The sequence below is a fragment of the Dacryopinax primogenitus genome (assembly GCF_000292625.1).
Source record: "Dacryopinax primogenitus strain DJM-731 SS1 chromosome Unknown DACRYscaffold_13, whole genome shotgun sequence".
Taxonomy (NCBI): Eukaryota; Fungi; Basidiomycota; class Dacrymycetes; order Dacrymycetales; family Dacrymycetaceae; genus Dacryopinax; species Dacryopinax primogenitus.
The window spans coordinates 748516-761800 of NW_024467210.1; the positions used below are offsets into that span (position 1 = coordinate 748516).

At 50.3% G+C, this 13285-nt stretch overlaps 3 protein-coding genes across 3 annotated transcripts; 2 read left to right on the forward strand and 1 right to left on the reverse strand.

The window, feature by feature from the left end:
- Positions 1-3865: 3865 nt before the first annotated feature.
- On the forward strand, positions 3866-5181 carry DACRYDRAFT_109115 (uncharacterized protein; the record flags this gene model as incomplete). The annotated part of the gene is made up of 6 exons (XM_040768816.1): positions 3866-4144; positions 4199-4372; positions 4433-4508; positions 4562-4693; positions 4748-4972; positions 5030-5181. 6 exons carry the CDS (start codon positions 3866-3868, stop codon positions 5179-5181), a joined length of 1038 nt encoding a protein of 345 aa, XP_040627284.1.
- Positions 5182-7046: 1865 nt separating this feature from the next.
- DACRYDRAFT_23279 (uncharacterized protein) lies at positions 7047-9362 on the forward strand. Its single transcript, XM_040773187.1, has 3 exons — positions 7047-8031; positions 8087-8766; positions 8815-9362. Exons 1-3 carry the CDS (start codon positions 7906-7908, stop codon positions 9062-9064), a joined length of 1056 nt encoding a protein of 351 aa, XP_040627285.1. The 5' UTR covers positions 7047-7905; the 3' UTR covers positions 9065-9362.
- Positions 9363-9759: 397 nt separating this feature from the next.
- On the reverse strand, positions 9760-10467 carry DACRYDRAFT_109118 (uncharacterized protein; the record flags this gene model as incomplete). Its single annotated transcript, XM_040768817.1, has 2 exons — positions 9760-10411; positions 10463-10467. 2 exons carry the CDS (start codon positions 10465-10467, stop codon positions 9760-9762), a joined length of 657 nt encoding a protein of 218 aa, XP_040627286.1.
- Positions 10468-13285: the final 2818 nt, after the last annotated feature.

Genomic DNA, 13285 nt, shown 5'->3' on the forward strand with positions numbered 1-13285 from the left:
TAGATAGGTCTTAGTCATCAGGTCTACTCCACTTCCTTGTTGCCTGCTTAGACTCTTGGCCCTCTTAGGTGAGCAGACTTAGTCAGCCTGTGTTGCCCTAACACTCCCCAAACTTCATTGCACATTCTATTCACCCAATTTTCCCCATGGACTTCAAGCAAGCAACATTCCTTGTGGCCCCACCTGAATTCCCTATGACTGACAGTGACAAGCTGGCCTACCAAATTCAACAGCTTGAGCACCAAAACACCAACTTATCTGATCTCCAGGAGAAGGTTCACCAGGCTTGATTACACATGGCTGACTGATATAAGGTGGACAACAAGCACATCCTTGCTGATTAGGACTTCAAGCCAGGCACACTAGTTTTCATCTGCAATACTCAAATTGAGAAGGAACTTGACCAAGCCCCAATTTCTTGGACCTATGGTCATTGTTACACATACTGTGAGAGGCAGTTATGCAATTGCCAATTTGGATGGAGCCATCCTCAAAGCCCAGATTGCACAGTTCTGCATTTATCCCTACCACCAATGATCCAAGTGCACCCCCACCCTCACCAACATTTTGCAGCAGACATCTGCCAATATCCTCCAGTTGCACAACATCTACATGTGGGCCATCAAGCAGGAACTTGATGCTCTCCCCCCCTCCCTTGCCTTTAAGAAGTTCTTCAGCAAGCCTGAAGACTTCTGGGGCTTCTCCATTGACCAGGAGATGCATGATCTCACAGAGATCATGCCCTTTATGCATACTCAAGCCAAGGTCCACACAATTACAGGCCTCTTTTGATACATTCGAGCAAGTCTCAAGCAAGGGCATTGGGACTTGCCCAACATCCTCCCCTCCATCAAGAACCTTGTCAGTGTTCTTGACATGCCAGATCTTCCTGAAGGCATCAGGACACAAATCATAACAGATAGCAATCCTTCACCCAACCCTTCATCAAGATGTAGTTGAGTCCAATCCAATGGCAATCATGCCTTAGAAGGATGAAAATCTCATGCTCACCTGGGTCAAGGAAGAGTGCAAGAAGCTCTACAAAATCTACATTGCTAAGGGACTACCAAAGTTCAATATCAAAGTCAATTATGTTGAACCCAATGCAAAGTTGAAGACTCAAGCTCATCAAGGCTCCCATTGATCCAACCCAAAAGGTGTCCGAAATACTGGTCCAATGGGTGGTGTGCAAGAACTTGCTAGGGAAAGAGGGGATAGAAGGGGAAAGTCAGTAAAACACTTGGAGTCAGCCTGTAGCTGAGCTATCAAAAGTTGGTATGCAATAATTGGAGCTCAATGTCCATCCAGTCAAATCACACTAAGTCAATGTCAGGAGTCACCTCATTTTGGTCTAGATCAAAGTGATATTGATGCTATTGACAAGCATCTCAATGCTAAGGACAAGCATCTTGAGGATAGCAGCAAGCATTGCAAGGCCATATCAGTACAAGCAGACAAGATTGGGCATATCATATGGCTGCTCAAGGCACATTATGATATCAAAGAGTATTGCAAATATTGATTGGCAACCATACCAGGGTGCACTCCTATCTTGACCACCTTCTGTGGTATTGCATGCAATCTCATGTCAGGGACCACTTATTGGGATTGCTCAGCAACTTGGAGAAGTCACAATATCAGGGTTCAGCAATATCAAAGACCAAGAAGGCATTGAGAAGCAAGTTCTCACAATATCGGCTCATTGGTAATATTGAGATGGTATACCCATCTCGGCATCAAGTCCACACAGGCTTGCCCTGAGGTAACCTCTCCTGTACAGATTATCAGCCACAATCTTGAACTGCTTCTGACCCTTTTGTACATAGAGTCACCCATTATTGTGATGTACTCCTTAGATTTGATCTCTCAGGAATTCCACTGTCTAGTCAATATTCTGGTCTTATGACTGATTTCCCTTGAGAAGCCAAGTGTGCTTCAATAGTGTGACCCTCTTTTCAATATCAACATTGAGAGAGCATCCTCCACTCACAATTACCTCAATTTACTTGTTGTACCTCTCTGAGCAGCTGATTGCTTGACTGATATGCTGAGTCCTCCTCTTGGACAACTTGAGCTCTGGTTGATAGCCCTATCTTGGGATGATATTGGACCTTTGGCCCAGCCAAACAGCTGATTCCCCTTGATATGGACAAGCCCCTCAGTATTGCATTCTTGCTTGCTATGTGCCACCTTTCTTGATGCTCAGAACTCTACTATATGGACAGCCAATATGCACAATAGGACAAAGCCTAGTCAGCATCCCCTGTCAGTTGGTGTCAACCCCCACCAATATCCACAACTCCCTGAACCGATGCTCCAAGAGTCATGACAATATTGGCAGCTGTCTCATGACACCTCACAATATCTTGATTCAAGAGTCTTGCACCCCTCTTCACTTCACAAAACCCCTTCTCAATGGCAAGTCAACAGCTCACAGATCCAGTTTATGGCCAGTGGTCATATTGATTGATTACTGATGCCCTCGATTCTGTCTCAATCCTACTCCCCTTCCCCATCATGGCTGAGGACTCTATGATATTGTTTGAGAACACATGAGACACTTGATAGCATGCAAGATGCTTAGTACTCCTGGATATCAACATGGTCCAATAATATCAACCATCCCCTTGCTATTCCCCTTCACTACACCTGGTGTCATGATAACCCAAACTGAGCTCCAGCATGCTCAATATTGGGTTGTTTAGGCATCAGGGCTATACCAAGATTGGAGCTTCACCCTTGATACAAGATCTTGAGCATGCTAGATGGTGTGCCCTGACAGTCAAGTTGAGAACGCTAAGTCAAGTTGAGTCTGCCAATATACAAATAATCAGATCTGTATGATGCTAATGGAAAGGGGCAGAATAATCTAAGTACAGGAGTTTCTGGAAGCTACTTGTACTATCCATTCTAGGCTATACTCTATACCAATCTCATATCTGGATACCTCACCAAGGCAGAGGTTGGCATGCTGAAAATATGTGTGGGTCAATCCTGTTGCAGAAGAAACCTGCAGTCATCATGCTGAATATCTGGGTGGTCCTGTCACATGGGAAACCTAGGAGTCATCATGCCGAATATCCGGAGAGTTGAGACTTGTTGCTGGGATTTGTTGTCCTGCATTGTGAGGGTCCATAGTGCCATGCAACAGTCTCTAAGGCCCCAAAATAACCATGAGAAAGTCAACCTGACACACCCCCCCAGAGGTGGGGTTGTTCATCACTCCCAAACCTTGAATACTGACTCCCTGAGTCAGTGGAGCCCTGGGTGATGGAATGCACATACAGGAACAGGGTACAGTACTGCCAAATATTCAGTTAAGTGAGAGCAGTGTTATCAAGAACCAATCATGAGACTCCCCACAGTAAGACATCAGGCTGCATATCAGGATGCTGGTCAAATGGTGGCATTGAATATTCAGTGAGGAGGTGTATCAGAGGGCATTGCTGTGCATTTGGCGCTAAATGTGGCTGGTTGGCACGTGAAGACCCTAAGCAGTGGCTTGCAGCACTGCTGAGTGCACAAGAGGGACCCTGACCATGTTTTCAACATTGAGTTGTGTGGTGCCTGAGACCCTGATCAGCTGATTTGTTGCTTTGCAAAACCCAGTGTGGTGTTTACCTGCACCGCCTAAACTGAAACCTTGTTCCAGATTTCAGCACTTAGCAGAGTGCCTGCACATTTTTGTTTTCCATCTAGGGCAGGTCATGCCTATAAAGGGAACTGAATTTTGCCTTTCTTGTCCATCCAGATCTCAACTGTACTCCTGCCTTGACTTAATTGTAACCCTGCTTTTGACATGGCCAAACCTGCAACTTGCAAGTCCACACTGAAGCCGCTGCCACCAAAAGACAAACACACCACCATGCTCAAGACTGCTGCCCTGATTGTGGCACATATGTGCAAAGATGCTGAGGATCCCAGATTTTCACCTTGGGTGAAGTATTCGGACTTCGAGGGGTTCACCAATGCTGTTATGCTGTTGGTCAACAGTGAGAAGGCTGAGCTCATCTGCAACCTGCTGGAGAAGTGGGTCAGTATTTTTGCCAATGACCAGCAAGCAGAGCTGGCTGCCTTGTCTGCACTGCCCAATGATGAGTCAGATGAGGAGAAGGAGTTTGCAGCAATGTTGTCCAGACTTTTGGTACATGTTTCCTTTCTTGTGAATTGTTTTCATTTGCTAACCCAACTTTCACAGATGTCCCTAGCTGCCATGGCCAGCCCCATTAGGAAGGCAGAAAAGGACAAGGCCAAGGCCAAGGAGATGATGCCAGCAAAAGTGGGTGTGCCACATGCCAATGGCAGCATGCTTGTTATGCTGCCTGTGACCAGAGCAGGTGGGAGGCCAACCAAGGAGGACTCCAAGAATGTGGTAAGTCATCTGCTTTTCCTCTCTTCTCTGTTGTTCAAGTATACTGACAATATTTTGCAGGGTTGGATATCGGAGGAGATGCTGGCAACAAAGGATGAGGCAGTGGTGGAGGAGTTTTTGCTGGAAAACTGTGTAAGTCATTCTCCATTTTCTGTGCTCTTTTCAGGTTGCTGATGCATTTTTGGGCAGTGTTCATTATGCCACAAGCACATGGTGTTCAAGGATGGGGTGCTGCACCTGAGTGCAATATCATGGAGCAAGCTGGCAGGGCAGTCTGTTTGGCTTGCAAGGCTGCCAAGAAGCCTTGCACTGCTCATATAGGTACACTGCTTTTTCCCTCCCACTTTCATTGAGTTTGACTAACCTCCTTTCCAGTGCATATTGAGAAAGCAGCAGCTCTGCCTGCAGCACTGGTGGGAGAGAAGCTCTTCCTGTCAGAGTCACCCAAACCCACCAAGAAGCCCATTGCCTTGCCCACCAGCAAGAAAATGCAGAAGCTGAGGTGCATCTATCCTGCCACCAAGCCCAAAAAATGTCAGCAGGAGGACAACAAGGATAAGGCTGGGCATTCTCAAAAGTGGTCCCACCTTCCAGAGGCAGGTAAGTCTCTTCTTCCCTCTGCAGTTTTTATTTGGATGTTGCTAACTGATCTTGCAGAAATTGAGCTGCGAGTTGTGCCACTCCATATGCCAGAGCATAAGATGCTTGAGATGAGGAAGAGTCTGCAAGTGGCTCAAAAAGCGGTGGCAGATGTAACAGCCTGGGCTGATCAGATTCAGACTCTCCTGGGGAGGGCTCTGAAGGAGTAGAGACATTTTCCTTCTTGTTTTCTTTTTCTTTTTCTTTTCATAATTTGTTGCATAGTCATAGTTGTAGTATATTTGTGTTGTCATATGGTCATAGATCTGAATTTCACCTTAAGTGAAAAGAGGCCTGTAATTGTGTGGACCTTGGCTTCAGTATGCAGCCAGACAAAGTGTGCATATATAAAGGGCATGATCTCTGTGAGATCATGCATTTCCTGGTCAATGGAGAAGCCCCAGAAGTCTTCAGGCTTGCTGAAGAACTTCTTAAGGGCAAGGGAGGGGGGGAGAGCATTGAGTTCCTGCTTGACAGCCCACATGTAGATGTTGTGCAACTCCATGAGCATCTTGATCCACCAGGGATTGATGCTGCCTGGCCAGCCCCACTCTCACATTTTGTCCTGGGGATTGTATCTTGCTGGGCTGTACTTTCCCAGATCTTCACTGGCTTTTACACCTGGATGAAGATCTTGCTTGGGGATGAGGGGGGAGAAGTTGGAGAGGGGAAGGGGGATCCATTGGATTGCAGCACTTGTAGGCTTGGGAGCAGCCTTCACAGTAGGGGAGATGGGGCAGGTTGGGGTCATATGCCTGAGTGTAGACAGTGCCATCAAGGTTGCTATGCACCCAGAGACACTGTGCATGGTCTCCAGGGCTGTACACAACCTTGCCTTCACCCATTCCCTCAAGCAAAGCATTGAAATACTTGAGGGACCTCCACCTCTTCTTCCTCTGCAGATCAGTCATCATGTCCTACTTGCCATAGGGATTGCAGTAGAAACACATGTTCTCCATGGAGAATGCAGAGGAGAGCTTGGGGTTGAGAGGACAATACAAGAGGCTGGGCTGCTCTTTATAGTGCCGGCTGATGTCCTTGGCAAATTGGTTGTAGAGCATGAGGTGCTCTAGACTGGAGAAACTCTGTTTTACTATAGGTAGTTAGTAAATTAGATAGCTAAAGATATATAAAAAGATGTACCTAGAGCACTAGGCCCTCCCCTGGTACTGCTAGCCTTCTGCAGGCCAGCACCTTTAAAGCAATCATCTTCGAATCCAGGATCTCCCTGAGGGGAATCCTGGAATCCTGCAAGAGCACTTGCAAAAACCATCTATGAAAGGTAAGTGAGTAACCAATGCATTAGAATACTTATGCACCTTTCAGAAATTGGTCTCAGGTAGGGGGGAATGTCTTCATGCACTTCTGCACTCATCTTGAAGCCTTCCACAGTTGCTGTCCTCTAAATGGAGGATGGGGAGAGGGAGGAATCAGTCTCAGACTTGGGCTTGGTTTTGTCTTGAAGGTTGCATGCTGCCCAGGCTTGCCTCAGTTGCCATCCTCCAAATGGAGGTCAGCAACAGGGAAGAAAGGGGGGAGGAGGGGGGTTGCTTGAGGGGACATATCACAGGGAACAGGGGATGGGAGTGGTGGTGGTGGTGGGAGAGGAGAGAGGAGAGGAGAGGAAAGGAGAGGAGAGGAGAGGAGAGGAGAGGAGAGGACAGTTGTGGAGGGAGCAGACAGTTGTGGAGGGAGCGGACTTAGACATTTGGCCTTAGGGCCTCAACGTGGCATTGTCAGTCCCTGAACGGAGGCTAAATTTAAGCCCGTCAGTGGCGGATGCAAAAGTACTTAAATAAACGCTATTCTAAGAAAAAGCGCTTGGCGCACTGCTTTTTCAGTGCGCTGGGCGCGGGATACAGGACCTTATTAATTCCGCGTCCAGTGCGAAGTCAACATCAATGGCGCAACTGCTGTCTTTACAGACTTCTTATCTCCTGCGTTCTTTACGCAGCCATTCGCCGTGTGATTTTCCGGTGACTCCCCATCCCGGCCCGACTCTTTGGCACTACCCCGGCGGTATGCAAGCTCACCATTCCTCCGGTACCAACACGACCTTCACACGAACTCAAATGCGAAGATTTACTCAAGGTACCCGCACCAGCAGTGGGCCATTGTATTATTCGAAAGCCAAAGGACATCGATGAGGGTTTGGAAGGAACTCGGAACTCACGCCCCCGGGGAGAAGGATTCAACTCTGCCGGCCGCCTACCACCTAAAGTCGTGGACCCTCTGCTCGGACGTATCAGCGCAAGAGCTAGGAAGACGCGCTGGTCTCGTGCTACGTGGTCTGGACGGCTACATGGAACCAGGGGAATTAGTACGAGACTACTGGGAGCCGGCCCGTGCAGACCTCCCTCCCGATGCGACCATTCTCTCGGGTTCAAGTGAGTCGAACGTGGTGATATGGATTCAGATGTTCCGAATGCCCGATTTGTGGGCGATGTGGAAGGTCATGCTGCGAGACAGTGTGTTCGAACCGACAACAGAAGGCGAGATCGCGGTGGGCGGAATCAAGATCGACCTTGCGATTCGGCGCAGAGACCTGCTGCCGCCCGTGGCACACGATAACGTGAACCTGAACCTGAACCTGAACCCCCTTATTCTTGATATGTATGAAGCAAAAACCGTGGCGGCCTTCAAAACTATCATGAGGAGCCTGCCCTGGCCCAACTTCAGCCCCTCCACCATGGGCACGGTCCAAATTTAATTCGAGTGGCCCATCTGCAAACGGCAGGGCGAGGATAAGCGATACTACTACATTGGACTGGGTGGCGAACCGGTGACAGATACATCCGACTTCTGGAAAAGTCTCGTTCAGGTACGCAGCCATCGCTGGCCAACTGTCTGCGCCCCAGGCCGATGCGCGATGCATGGATTAGGCACATACCTACATGTCAACGACGGATGTCGACCAGGTCGGATTGGTTTCTCCCAATCATCACGTTCCCATCGTGCGTTTGGCGCAGAACAAAATCGTGATTGGTGTGGATCCCAAAAACAGACCGTCTCTCCTCCATGTGAGTGCCTCGCTCCGCGGCACCCTCCACAGAGTCTGATTGGCTGTCGTTGTAGGGTACGCCGTCCCCGACCCAATCTATGTGGGGCGAAAGTTGTTTCCGACTATTTCGGCATCGCTCCGGTGCGCTGCAAGAGGTGTGGGAGTCGATAGGACCCGACTTGCGGCAGTTGATTGAGGAACACTTCTCCGACCTGGCCGAAAAATACCCTCCCACGGCGTACGGGACCCCTTCCTCCCATCAGCCAAGCAAGGTCCTTAGTCCGAAGACCGCGAATTCAGGCACCGCAATGTCTCCGAAGCGGCCGAAAAGCAGCAGGGCCGGGCGTTCGCACTCTACCCCGCCCGATTTCAAGGCCCCGTTCTCCACTTCCGCTAAGGGCGAACACGAGACGATTCCAGTGTCTCGGAAACTTCCTTTGACAACCATCTGGGCAGCTGGGGACGAAGAACAGCATGGATCGTTGTTTGTTGGGAATGAGCTGTACGCCACATCCGATGGTATGGTGCATGAAGGGACCTGGAACGGGAAGAAATCGATAATCAAGGTTTCAAGAGGGGAAGAAGAACTGGCTGATCTCAAGGAAGAAGTCGACATATATCGAAGGTTGCAGCCTCTATGGGGTGTGACCGTTGCCGAACCTACCGGCCTATTTGAGGATGACATGGGATCGGGGTACCTGGTGCTGGCGTGGTGTGGAGAGTCTGTCTTGGAAGAACCCGGGCTTGTTTCAAAGTAGGAGTTCTCTACAACGACTCGAAGACTACTAACATCTTCTGCCAGAGAGTTCACTCAGGAGGTCAAAGAGACAGAACAGTCGTATTTCAAGCTGGGCGTTCGCAAAGAGGACTTGTGGCTGGATTCTATCCGGCGAGGCGCTGATGGCAAGCTCAAAATGATGGATTTTGAGAGCGCCTTGATGGATGATGAGAGCCTCTTGAAGGATGATGAGAATGGCAGCGATGAAGCGTTCAGGTGGTACTCCCTGCAACGATGGGAGCGCGTGGTCGGGCGAGCTACCAGGTGGGGGTGAGGAGGGACATGTTGAGCCTAGATTGACCTGTACCATGCGAACATCTTTCTACACCCGTTAAGTACACATGCCACACGTATGCCATCGGACGTCGCACAAGATAGTTGGTGGGCCTCAAGCATCTCCGGTCTTCTGCCTCTCGTCTATCAAACGAGCACCCGTTGCGCAGACCACATTCACCTTCCTGGCCTTCTGCGGTCCGTATTCTCTGCTTCGTCCTCCAATACTACCTTCTGCCCTGGCCCTCATCATCCTCTATTGGTGGAGCCGACGGTTGAGTCGAGCTCGTCACCTTTGCTTGTTGTTTGTCGCCGTTTATCGCGAAATCGTCACGAAAGTGCTTCATTAATGTTTGTCGTCAGGCAGGGAGGTCAGAGGCAGGGGTGTTTCATTAGGGTCCTGGGAGAACCGGACGTCTCAACTGACTCGCGGCCGTGGGGATGGCGGATATCGATATCGTTCAGGCGGCGTGCTTTCCGTCATCTACTTCGCTCTCTCCTTCGGAGTTTTCGCTTCCGGTGGATAACGCTTCTCTGTTTGTCCTAAGACGCCGCTGCGTTTCTTCTGTTTCCTCCTCACGCAAACCGTCCCTCAGGCGGGTCGCATCCAGCTCCGGGTCGGACTCCCTCTCGCCAACATTGAAGGTATCTCCGTCCACACCGTTTTCTGCTTCATCGCTGTCCTCGATCCACTCCTTACTCGTGGCTCCACTTCTCCTGTGACTGAGCAGCAAGCCGTCGCCTCCCTGTCTCTACCCGCGTCGCCAGAGCCGCGTCCACTCCCTCCGATCGCGTCCTAAATATCTCCCTCTGCTTCTCGGTCGGAAGCAATGTCGGACCATTCACCAATTCTTCGGAGTGCAGCTCTTCGAAGACGAGGGAAGGAGGAGGAGTTCGTAAATAGGTCATAGCTTCATGTGATCGTGGTTGGGGACTTGACGCAAGCGGTAGGAAAGGAGGCGGACGTTTTGCTTTTGTACATGGTGACATCTGCCGCATTCCTCGGTTCGTCTGTCTGCCAGTAGATAGGACGTTCTTCTCATCCACCAGTACCCCCAGCCTTTTCTCCACATCAGCCCACCAGCAATACGCCTCCGGTCTGTCCCCGGCCATAGTCACAGCGTCCCTCATATCCTCTGGTTTGATCCACTGTCCGAGATTCCATCCCTTGTCCTTGAACACCAGCGTGCGCTTACGCAGAATGATACGTTGTTCGGCCAAAACGATGATACGATGTACGGTTTGAATGACCCAATGAGGAAGTTGGCTTGACAGGAGAATCAGGAGGGAATGTTGAATGTGAGCATCGGGGAAAGGCTCAGAGGGCCAAAGAGCGTTGTAATACAACCTAGTTATAAGATGTTAACAAGCGCCCGTGGGCCAATATAGGAACACGCACGCCATGAGTTCTGCAAACCCCTTCGGTCTCAACAAGTCGAGATTTTTAACAAGTCCGCTTCGACGCCCCACCGTTCCACTCTCTCCATCCACTTGGCCCAGTCGTGCAATCCTCTCGTCCGCGGCCTTTTCCTGTCTGCATTCTCATCCTCCTCTTCCAGCACTATCCTCTGCCTAGGCCCTCTCGGCCCTTTCTTGATGGTAGCAATAGTCAAGTCGGATTCGACACCCTTCTTCGGGGCCTGACGTCGTCTCCGGCGAAATCGTGCGAGAAGCCATGTGGCGCTCCTCACGGGACAGAGAGTCCAAGTACGCCGCTGATGGCAGCTGATCCTCAACTAGATGGGAGTGTTCGGGACCAGCGTTATCGTCAACGTATCGGTTGAGGAGCGGTGGAGAGCGCGCAAAGCCGCGGGTTCGTATGTGATCTCAGCGAGAAGGCGGCGTCGTTTGGTGGTGCGTTGGTCGTCGTCGTCAGGTTGACGAGTTTGGTTCGGCGGGCAACGAGGACGTTTGCGTGTCGCTGGCCGTTGGCGGAGATGACTGATGTCGCCGGCTGGTTGCATGTTTCCCTCTACGCGCTGCGCAGACATACCCACCAGCTCTAGCTCCCTCTCGTCCCTCTTCCTCCTCTGCATCTCCTCATCAAGGTCCCGAAGATTTACAGCAGCCCATCGCTCCCAAATTTCCCACTCCTCGCCCACCTCCCGTGCCCAAGGCCCTTCTCCCCTCCTCCAATCCTCGGGAAGATGCTTGGCCCCTTCATCCAGTGCTGAGAGGTAGGCTGGAGGTGATGTGCAGGGTAACAGCTGATAGAGACCCGTTCGCCTATGAGGGACATCGGCATTTTGGATGCGGTGCCAGAAGTCTTGGCTAAGGCGGGTTCTTTGAGCAGCGGGCGCCTGTTTGTAGCGCTGATCATTCCGATAACGAAACCAATATTGTTGCTCCTCGAAAGGCTTCATCTCTGTTCACTGTCGACTCATCAGCGACCTCTGTACCTTTCCTCTCACACCAATGTGTCTTCCACAATCGGCGTGGACATGGTCGCTGACACCTTCTTTCACACGACTGGCAAAAAATGCTTGAAATGGTCTGAGAGCGTTCTGCAAGACCATCTGAGCGCTCTGCTCATGCGGATCATCCTCCCCTGTTCTCTTCTTAATCAAGATTTGAAATATGATGAAGCAGATTTATTGGTCGAGGAGGATGCAACGCTTTGACGCTTGTTGATGGAAGCTGTGGCAAATCGGAGCTTAAATCACCTGGCCAGGTACGGTTCGTATCTTCCTCTTTCGGACACCTACCCACGGCTCCCTCTTCGACCAGAGCCGATTCGAGCTCGGCCATCTCCTAGCGAGTCGGATTAGGGTCTATGGTTGCTAGGCAAACTGAATCGCATGAACGCCCAGCGCCGGGGTCTGCCATATTCCAAAACGGTGGCCATTGTCCGAAGAGCAAATCTGAAGCAGTGTATGAGACATCGGGTCGACTCCTTGCCTTTCATTTCAATGTTCTTCCGGAGGGCGCCGAGACGCGTATGTGGCCCAAGGTGTCGTTACGTATATCTCTGACATCTAAGTCCAGATGGCCCACATCCAATGCAAGATCGACGTGTCCGCGAGGAAACAAGAAAAGAACGATCCGGAGGGCTATAACATATGATACATGATTCTTCTCGATTCTCTGTTTATCGAGATGAAGACGGCTCTGGAATAGTATGAGACAACCGGAAGAGGCTCAGTGACTTCCCTAGCGAAGGTAGGAAAAGGTTGGCGTGCGTACTTCGAGCGAGTCAGAGGGGCCATGGACGAGGCGTGATGCCCTTTGCGCCGTGCCGTAGACGTACGCATCTTTGTGTGGATGTGTCGATCGATAAATGATAATCTTCCAGACGGCGGACGAAAGATACGCCAAAATCACAGCGTCGACCCCTCTGGTTGAGACCGAACGATCGCTAGGCGAGGCTCTGGTGGCGCTGATGCAGAAACTGGGAATCACCAGGGAGGACAGGAATGGGCCAGTTGCGGCTATTGCTGTCTTTCGACGAAGGAGGGACCCTTAGCAAGACTTATGCGGAACGAACTCATGAGATGCTCTACCAATTGCTCTGTTCCACGATCCAGCGAATGTCGTATTGGCCCATCTTTGGTGTCATGCTATCCATGATGAAGGATAGACATGAGCCACACCAGGCAGGAAGCGAGCTTAATGCTTTAAGGGAGTTGACAAAGCTGTTGGAACAGTACCTGTAATTATCCCTGCACACAACACGGGAACAGTCGGTGCGCAAGCTGTGACATTTCCTCCCATATTGGTATTGCTATTTCACAAGAATCGAACAGAAATGTAGATCAGAAAAGGAGGCTACTTTCGAGCACTATTTTTTCAACGTCAGAACTACGTTGTTGTAGATGTATATCGGTGAGGTATCGCGGAAAGATTTGTGGATTGACCGTGTTATCGGGACTGGCTGGAGCAAGCCGCCAAACGCCCTTGAAATAGGGCTTTGGCTCAAGCCAGATGTGCACCGTAGAACATATGACATTTCGGGTTGTGACTGTGTAGGCGTATCAGCCGATTTGGGAGGCAACGCAATGCACTGGTGCAGGACATACGGTTCACTATATCAATGGTCATGTGCGGGTCAGACCGAGCTGTCATTCCATTCATGACGGTAGTGCAATGATCGAAGTGACTGAAGCAGATGAATATTTGCTCCGGGCATAATGCAATTGTACGAAACCGAATAACGACCAGGTTGCAATTGTTCCTCCACGCTACGGTGCAGCCAAATAGCTCTACCAGATCCTCTCGAGCTTGG

What these genes read in the sequence shown, in the direction of transcription:
- DACRYDRAFT_23279 (XM_040773187.1), top strand. Translation starts at nt 7,906, where the DNA reads ATGTCAACGACGGATGTCGACCAGGTCGGATTGGTTTCTCCCAATCAT. An exon ending in ACAGACCGTCTCTCCTCCAT is followed by an intron (nt 8,032 to 8,086) that starts GTGAGTGCCTCG and finishes CTGTCGTTGTAG; the next exon opens with GGTACGCCGTCCCCGACCCA. An exon ending in GAACCCGGGCTTGTTTCAAA is followed by an intron (nt 8,767 to 8,814) that starts GTAGGAGTTCTC and finishes ATCTTCTGCCAG; the next exon opens with AGAGTTCACTCAGGAGGTCA.